General features: G+C 40.6%; 1 protein-coding gene across 1 annotated transcript in view; it reads right to left on the reverse strand.

The window, feature by feature from the left end:
• The window catches only part of LOC307027869 (voltage-dependent T-type calcium channel subunit alpha-1G-like), a gene marked incomplete at both ends in the record, with an annotated part of 79,385 nt that overhangs the window by 46,335 nt on the left and 23,050 nt on the right, over positions 1-10,000 (reverse strand). The window contains 2 exons of the mRNA XM_079696226.1: positions 5,195-5,350; positions 8,593-8,713. Of these exons, the coding sequence (XP_079552352.1) occupies positions 5,195-5,350; positions 8,593-8,713 (277 nt within the window). The remainder of the gene's footprint in view (positions 1-5,194; positions 5,351-8,592; positions 8,714-10,000) is intronic.

Consider the following 10,000-nt stretch of genomic DNA (forward strand, 5'->3'; position numbering starts at 1 on the left):
TCTGCATTACTTGCACACTGGTCTTGCAGGATAATCTTACACTACACGCATTGTTTGGAGGAGACTAAAGGTTTCCATAACTACACTGAAGCTACTGTGTATATGACTATAAAGCTTTTGCATATTTGAATGTAATCTAATAAAGTACATATACTCAAGTACTGCACGTGTAGGTACTTCATACTTCCACTTCACTACATTTTGAATCTCCAATATTGTGCTTTACCTAGCTTTTATGCACAGAGTTACTGTACGGTGGCCGACAGGTGCAAATATGACCCAAAACACTTCCATTAGGAGACTGTTGTTGTTGATGTTGTTGGAAACTAACCTAAAATGTTTTATTGGCTTATTTTAACAATGTAACATAAACATTGAAATGTAATTATTGGTCAGGATAATTTAAAGCAGCTCCACCTTTACCAGCTGTGATAAATACGTGAATGCACCAATAATTATAGTCCAGTAATTTAATATATTATAATTTAGAAATGTGCCATCATGCACAACAAGTACTTTGTGTACTTTAAGTATGCATGAATGTTACTTGTTACTGAGTATTTTTGCATTATAGTATAGGTTGTATATCCCTTGCACCAATATCTTGCACTAATTGTATATATTTTTAAGCCATAAGTGTATTGTTGGAGGAGCCTTGGACTTATACTACGCTGCAGCTTTCGTGCATGTGACGATGAAACCTTTGAATATAAAAAAAATCGGATGAGAAGTGAAGACAGCAGAGAGGAGACGAGCACAGCCATGTCTACCCTCCGTTGGTCCACTGATGGACGAACGTTCAGTCAGAAAGCAGGGATGAAATGATCTCGACACAAAGCATTCCTCCGCTGGGTGTGAGTCGTGCATGTTGTTGTGTGAGATGTGTGGTTATTGCCAAAGTGAAAGGTGTAGTAAAAAAGGAAAATGGCTGTCGTTGTCTCTCTGCTGTTAATAGTTCTCCATAAAGAAGCCAGATGGCTGTTGCACTCTCTGCAGCGGATATTAGATTCTGTTACAGAGAGGAAGACAGGGAGGATGGAGGTAAATCAAGACAAAATAAAAGCAGAACAAAGACTGACACACACCGCCAGAAGGGAAACAATAGTGGCGCTGTGTGTGTGTGTGTGTGTGTGTGTGTGTGTGTGTGTGTGTGTGTGTGTGTGTGTGTGTGTGTGTGTGTGTGTGTGTGTGTGTGTGTGTGTGTGTGTGTGTGTGTGTGTGTGTGTGTGTGTGTGTGTGTGTGTTCAAAATCTCTCCTGACTAGCATCACCTCATTGAAGCGCCCGTTACCAAGCAACTCTGACGCAGGGAAAGTTTGGCCGACTAAAAATAAACTTCGTGTTTGCAGAAAAAAAGTGATTTTAACTTGAGAAAGGAGAGAGGAGGGGGGGGGGGGGGGGGGGGGTCAGGCCGACAGCTCTGTGATGAAACAGGAGAACAGAGCAGAGTATATAGACCTTAAAGGGATGCTACGTGTGTGTGTGTGTGTGTGTGTGTGTGTGTGTGTGTGTGTGTGTGTGTGTGTGTGTGTGTGTGTGTGTGTGTGTGTGTGTGTGTGTGTGTGTGAAGATTCAAGCTGCAGCTGAATTTGATATATGAGTTAATGATGATAATAATGAAGCAAGTACAATCGAAGTTGCTTCAAAAAAAGATGCCAACAATCTGGCGAGCTAGCTTAGCTTCTTAGCATTGTTTGCAACGTTCTTGTTGTTTTTCAAAACCTGCTGACCAAAGCAAGATGCTAAAAATGTAGCCGGTAGAGCTTCTTAGTATCATTCGGCACTTCCATTTTTGTTAATGTCTTTTTAAAACCTTCTGAATCCATAGCAGCTCCTGTAAAGTGAACAGTGAGCTCACAAAAGGTTTGCACAGCTTTCGAAACCACTAAACCTGCACAAATAAGGGAAAGGGAGAAAATAGATTTTAAAAAATGCTAACGCTAAGGAGCTACGTTAACTAGCCAGCTCTTATTCTTCTTGTGATCTTGTTCTTTTCCTCATCAATCTACGTCATTGTGTAATTCTCAAAGCACCCTCAACAACTGACATTCAACAACTAACCGCACTGCAAAGCAAATAGCGCTTCGGTGTTCCTATATACCATTAGCATATTTGAATGAGGTAATATATCATTTAGCGCAACCTTTTCCCCTTCTTATGCAAATTAGCCAAGATCAGTGCTAATTGCACGTCAGTTGGGATCATCAGTCGAAGCCAGAAAGGGAGAACAGCTATACATTCGTAGCAAAAGCTAACTTTAATATCAGTAAGACGCCATAAATACATTAATTGCATTCTTATGCTGCATGTAAAGCCTCCATGTAAAGCCTCCATGGTCATTGTCTCCCTCCTCCTATCAGCGTGCATTCCCTTGTAGTCAGATAAACGCAAGAGAAGGAGAAGCCCATTGAAATTAATCCATATTTTATGAGGCTGTCAACCTCTCTCAGTCTTCTCTCCCTGCTCTCGAGAAGAGGGCCAAAGAGCGCCGGAGATCAAACATAAGGTGCTGTCACCCCTTAAAGAAGGAAAATGACAGCTGGAGATTTACTCTCTCCATTTCTTCCTTTCTTTATATCCGTCTTAAATAAAGCCCTGTGTGCTCCGAATGGGCTCAATAAGTTTCAACCTCTTTGCTTCCCCATAAAACGCTCAGAGACTCTGTTTTCCCAGCTGGTGTCTCTTAACAATATCAGTTTGCTGCATTATCCTGTCTTAGAGAAGAAGCACAAACACAATGTGGATACGGAGGACACATCACTTTTGTTTTATGACATAAAAACAGGGGAAAGATCAGGGGGGAGAATTAGAAGAAGAGAAGGTGAAGACGATACAGAGGATGTGGACAAAGCACAGATTAGGTATGTGTGGTTGTTGGTTTGAAAAAGTGTTTTTTAGAGATTGTTTGTGCCTACTGCAGCTGACATTAAGACAATACAATATATAGATGATTGTAAAACTAAAATAGAACATTTGCAATCCAGAAATCTAAAAGAACGAGAAGAGAAATGCTAAAAAGACAGATAGCAAAAACTAGCTTCTTAGCATTATCAAATAGATTATTTTTGTTTATGTATTTTGAAACCGGTTGAGTCGTTACCAGCGTTTGAAAAATATCAGATCAACAGTCTGGTATTTCTGCACACCAGAGATCCAAGAGAACAAGAAGTAACGTGCGAACAAAGACGGCAAGCTAACCTAGCAAGTGGACCTAGCTTCTCAGTGTTAGCATTATTCGCCGCCTGTTGTTTCTTTTTGTTTATGTTGTTTGAAACGTATCGAGTCATTAGCAGCTTCTGCAAAGTGGGATGTGAATCCACAAAAGCATTGCACAGCTTGTGTGACCTGCACACCTGCACAAATAAGACAGCAAATAAACCAGGTACAAAAAAAAAGAGACCAAGAAGATGACGAAAGAACGAGGAGAGAAATGGGAAAAAGACAGATAGCTAACGTAGCTTCTTAGCATTAGCCAATTGATTATTTTTGTTTATGTATTTTGAAACCGGTTGAGTCGTTACGAGCTTTTGCTCAGGGTATGTTTTAGAATGAGTTTGAAAAACAACAGATCAACAGTCTTCAAAGTCTGCAGACCGGAAATCCAAAAGAACAAGAACTACGTTGTGAAAAAGCCAGCTAGCTATAGCAAGCTCACCTAGCTTCTTAGCATTAGCATTAATCGCCACCTGTTGTTTCTTTTTGTTTATGTTGTTTGAAACTTGTTGAGTCATTAGCAGCTTCTGAGAAGTGAGAAGTGAATTCACAAAAGCATTGCACACCGTTTTTCAACCTGCACACCTGCACAAATAAGACAGAAAATGAACCATGTACAAAAAAAAGGGGGACGAGAAGAGAAATGGGAAAAAGACAGATAGCTAACCTAGCTTCTTAGCATTAATCGCCACCTGTTGTTTCTTTTTGTTTCTGTCTTTTGAATCCTACTCAGTCATTAGCAGCTTTTCCAAAGTGAGATGTGAGTTCACAAAAGGATTGCACAGCTTTCACAGATTTTGCAACCTTTACACCTGCACAAATAAGCAACACAGTCTCACAGCATTTCATGTTATAGTCACAAAATTAATCTATTGATTCGTGTTCACCAGCACGATTTCCCCATTTCTTTTGTGTCACACAGAACAATTTTAAAAGCAATGTAAATAATAACAAATTAGAATACTTTCAGCATTCTGACACAGAACGATTTTAGAAGCAATGTATTTCTATTGGTAGTATGTTTCGTGCCTGCACCAAATAATAACAAATAATATGGCATTTTTTTTTTTTTTTTAAATACAGATTTCAGTATTCTGAGGCTCTGAGACATTTATTTTCCTCACGGACAGCAACAAAAAATTCGATATTATACAATTTAAAATAAAAGGGTTAGGGTTAGGCTTAGGGTGAGATATTGAGTAAGAAAATGTTTTTATGAACCACACAGCTTCTGGTATTTCAAGACCTGACCGGACTAATCGTTCTGTGTGACACGAAATGGGGAAATGTTGTTGGTGAACACGAATCAATAGATTAAATTAATTTCGTCACTATAACACAAAATGCCGTGAGACTGGGTTGAAATAAGACAAAAAGTAAACCAGGTACAAAAAAAGAGAACAAGAATAAGATGAGTGGAGCAGACATAGTTTCCTCATGATGTGGCCTTCATTGGGAGAAAGCAAATAAATAATGAGGACGACTGCTGAGATAGTGGGAGCGAGTGGGAGGAGAAGAGGCTGGCAGCGAGGTGAAGATGAAGAGAGCTCTCATGTCCTCAAATAACCCGCCGCAGAGAGTGCAAGGAGCGCTAAGCTACAGGTTAATGCACACACTGGATGACATGGTTAAGTATGCATGGGCGTGGAAATACATCCATTAGTGTTCTGTGAGCTCGCACAGAAAAGACAGCACGTCTTTGAGTCCTTTAGTCACGAGTTTCAGTCTCTTTTTAAACAAAAACTAGCAGGGCAAAATACTTGTTTCAAAATCTCAGCTTTTAGAGATATAATTAGTTGTAAGAACTATAAGCAATGTCAACAAGTTGATCTGCATTCAACAAAAGATTAAACATATAGATTTGATTCTTGTTTTTTAATTTTATGGCTGATTTTCATTCAGAATATCCCTGAAAACGAAGCTTTTCCCGCGTTTTTTCAGCTGTATTTAGTTTAGTTAGTGGTTGAGCAGACACATTTTACCTCCGTCTGGAAACCCTCCACCAGGATGGCCACCAGCAGGTTGAAGAGGACGTAGTTCCCGAAGGTCATGAGGGCGATGAAGTAGAGCGCGGCTACAGGAGTGGTGGAGTACATGCCGTTATATAACACCTTGTTCCAGTCCTCCTGGGTGAGGATCTGAAAGAGAGGGGGGGGGGGGGGGGGATTAAAGCACAACAATGTTTAGCATTTGTTTACTCGTGTTTGTTTGATAGTTGCCTGTTAGCTTAGCCTCGTCCCAATTAGATTCTGTTTCTACACTTGTCGAGCTTTGTGTTCCTGCGTGTTGTTTACGTTGCTAATGATGGATCCTTTTCAATATCTTGGTTCGTTTTAAAGTCCGTAATCTCAAACAAAAGCAAAATCAAATGTCGATTTACTTCGAGATTTGAGCAGCTGAAGTGACAGCTGTCGCGAACAGATTTGTATCAGTTGTAGCTAGCAAGCTAAGCTAACATGGTATCTACAATTTGGTTGTTATTATTACCTAAAATGCTATGATATTACAGGTTGTGTTGATGAATTTTAATTTCTGGCAAGTATCTATCATGTGTTTCTATGCAAAGAAACATGAATACACTCTGAGCACCTCATGCTTGTTCATCTTAAAGAACACAAGAAGAAGACAAGCAATAGTTTGTGTGCCTATAGAGCGTAACAGCATCAACGTGTTGTTTGTAAGCCAAGCATGAAGATAGCATTACGCGAGTTTCCGTGACAAAAAAAGGTAAGAATGTGTTTGATAACAAATCATCGCATTTCAGTCATCTAACCCGAAAACCATGGACTTCAAAAGGAGGAAAGCAGCTCGAATGCTTGAGGACTCATTCCTGCAGCTCTCCACACACTGCAGATCAGTGAAGCTTCATGAAAGCCTCCATGTGCGACATCATGAGATCAGACATGTCAGAGACACATCATCCCAGATCAGATGTTCCTCTGAATTATACATGGGAGCTATATTAAGAGTGATACATACTGTGCAGTACGACGGATAGAAACTGGATCAGAACAGACTGATCACTAATCTAATGTGACACGACGTAAGAGGCAGACCTACTTAACCTATGGTAGAGACGTGGAGAACAATGAGGGAACTAGAGGAGGGGCGGGGACGCCGGAGTGAAAGGGAATATTTGATTTGATATGTTTTATTTATTCACGAGGAAATTGTCTTTTGTTCAGACTCTGAATGGGGACGAGTTGAGTTAGCAGCCGTGGAGCAGGAAGACGTTGAGATGTTGCTCAAGGGCACTTCATCATTTTGATTAATAAAAAAGAAAAACAGGGACTTCAGGCTTCCAGATGCTTCGGACATGTGCGAGCATCAGGATTCAATTAGATTAGATGTAGTTTAGAGACCACAAAACGGAACGTTGTTTTTTTGCCGCAACAAAATAAATACAATATATTAAAATATATTAAAATATGATGACATTATATTAGGTTAAACAGTAACTATGTACAAATCAACAATTTATTGAGTATCTAAATGCTTACATACAAACAATATAATTTAAAGTTCTTTGTGATGTTGTTTTGAAAAGTGTTGTGTATATAGAGTTATTATTATAATCAATACACAAACAAATATAAACACTTTACAAACAATAAGTTAGAATACCCAACCAACGTGTTAGTATATTAACATACAGTATATACCGTACACTGTATGTACGGTATATATATAATAATAATAATAATGCATTTATTTTATATAGGCGCCTTTCAAGGCTCTCAAGGTCGCCGTACAAACACATAAAAAACAAGATATACAATACATCACACCAGCATCAGAGACATTAACAAGACCATGCAGTATATAAATCAATCAAATGAATAAAACAGAGGATGTGTGATGGATAATGATCAGGGTGGATATGCGAGTGTGAAGAGATGTGTTTTGAAAATGGGGGGAGAGTCAGTGTTGCGGATGTCAGGTGGGAGGGAGTTCCAGAGGCGGGGTGCAGAGCGGCTGAAGGCTCTAGACCCCATGGTGGTTAAACGGAAGGGGGGTGCAGTGAGGTGGAGGGAAGCAGAATATATTATATATATAAACATGAATTATAAAAGTGTGCAAGATGCTTCTACACATTTGTTACTTTTAATTTACTGTGAAATCTGCCATAAAACTAAAGTAACCATAATGAGCGGTAAAAGAAGAACAAGAGCTGTTTTACTTTATTATTTGCCCTACTTGTCTGTTTGTTTGTTTGTTTGTTTGTTTGTTTGTTCACAGCATGTAAAGCGGCCTTGGGTCCCTTGAAAGGCGCTATACAAATGTAAACTATTATTATTCAATGTGTTGGAGTGCTAGCCAATAGAAGTGGGAGTGGTACGTAGTGATGCCACCATATTCAGGAAGTAAACAAAGGAGTCCAATGGAGGCGTTTAAGGCTGGGGGTGTTTCTCAATGTCGAGGATGCTTGCTTGGTAGCACATGTCTTCCGAGTCACTTGCTTCAGAAGCGAGGCAAGAATGCTTCCTGGCATTCGGAAGACGAAGAGTGGAACAGGCGAGCAGGTGTGCGTCATATGAGAGGCCCGGCCTTACATTTTCCGCCACAGATTTGGGGAAATTGGTCCGTGCGCAAAGCATTGTGGGGATTTTAAGACCGCGGAGTCTACACATGTGCAGCCTCGAAATGTCTCCAAACTAAGTACGCCGGGCTCGGTAGAATTCCAAGTATGCTGGACATTGGAACAGTCCTTCGGCGGCACTCGATAGTATGCTTGAAATAGTGGCTCTGGAGCATCCTTACTCGAGATTGAGAAACACCCGGGGTGAGTCTGCCTGACTTTCACTGCGCAGTGTGAGTTGATCCTCCATATTGGACCGCTACGTACGGCAACCCAAGTGGGACATTTGACACAGTGTTGCTTCGCAAAGAAGAAAAACAACCCGACCGCATTAATCTGAACGAGAGATTATTTGTTGTTTTTACGACGTAGTTTCCCGATTATTTGAGAAATCATTTTGGTGGGTTAAGGTCATTCTTAGAATAAGTGAGAAATGGATTTAACTTTAGTTTGACAGCCTTCACACTGGAACAATAAGAAACTGTAAATGTATGCAATCATGTATGGCATTAATAATGAATATCGAATTCTTAACTGTGAATTGTTTTCATTTATTTAACTTTAGAAATCTATTAGTCTGGACGAGCCTTTTCTGTTGAGGCTTCTGGAATAGGGAAATTACTTTTCATAAAAAAAACTTGATTAAAGAACAAAACTCAGATCAGTATGAACGTCAAATGTCCTATTTCGGTTCCGTACGTAGCTGTCCAAAATGGCAGATGCAAATTGGGTAGTCACACAGGGGGTGGGGACACTTTGACCCCCCTTGTACAGGTGAAGGTACATCGCGTTCATTCTCACCTGGAAGACTGTGACGATGGCCCAGAGCAGCGAGTCGAAGTTCTTCCGGTCCGGCATCGTGTCTTTATTCGCCAGATCCTCGGATCCAAACTTACATCCGAACAGATGCATCCCCAGGATACTGAGAGAGAGAGAGAGAGAGACAGAGAGAGAGAGAAACAGGAAGCAGGAGTGTTTACTTCCAACCCATCAGAAACAGGACAAACAAACGGAAAGAGCAAACTTGTTGTGACTTCAACGGACTGAGGCCTATACTACGAAGCAGGATTTTCTCTTAGCGGCTAACTTCAGGTTAACTCTGGGTTTCCGGTCCTACGAAGCTGGTTCTCTTTTTAGCAGGCTAGATCTCCATGGTAACTTGTGCTGAGCGGCTAGCCTGCCCCGGAGCAGTTTAGGTTGCAGGCTAAGAGCTCAACTCAGCGAAAGCACTGCCTGCTGACCAATCAGAGCTCAGTGTGCGGAGTTTAAAGCGATCAAGTCACATTACAGGAGAAAGGAAATACAGAAAAGCTAACGTTGCAGGAAAGACGGCCGGCAAAGATCAGCGACTGTGTGAACGTGAACATTAATAGAATATCACCTCCCATCTTCAGAGCAATCTGACTATTATAACATTAGCGTTAAGAAAGCTTACTTAAATATCTGCCACAACATAAGTAACCGGATCAGAGTAACATTAAGTACAGTCCGCGGCATATCACATCATAATGTATCATCTCCTTATCTGAGTCAGCTGAGCGGTATCTGGCCGTGCAACACTCACAGTGTCACATACTGGATGCAGAAGTATTATTTTAAGCAACACATTAAGTTGAGGAAACACTCGAGTCAAATGTAATGAAAGTCAGATGGTGTCTTAGACGGGGCAGTGATATCATAAACCTGTTAATGTACGCATTCAAACACTTGTTCTGTTACCAGCTGTATTCACCTTGCAGGTGCAGCTATGTGGCTTTGATCCTGGATAAAGTGTTTAAGTCATGGATGTTTAAAGTTTAACTTCTTCATATGTCTAATATTATAGTTGACTTTTCATTCAGGAAGTATGACGCTGCGCTGTCAGTACGCTTCTCCATGTTTGTGATTGGTCGAATGCTCCAGATACCACCCCTTTCATGTGAACGCGCACCTAACTAGATAGGACACGGCTGGCTTGAGCGATCCACTTGATAACCCGTGTCGTAGTACAGTTTAGCGAGAGCTCGTATGTTTTGGATTAGGCCAACCGGCTAACTCAAACATATCCAGGTTAGGTTGAACCAGCTTCGTAGTACAGGCCTCTGATCACAGGCACAAACACTGAGCTAATTACTAACCAGGGGACTGAAAGCATTCACTAATAAAACACCATACTGTATATTCTCTTAGGTGATGAACAGTTGTTGGTTTATAAACAGGTGAGGTGTCC

This window comes from Notothenia rossii, assembly GCF_949606895.1.
Source record: "Notothenia rossii genome assembly, contig: scaffold_212, whole genome shotgun sequence".
Classification (NCBI taxonomy): Eukaryota; Metazoa; Chordata; class Actinopteri; order Perciformes; family Nototheniidae; genus Notothenia; species Notothenia rossii.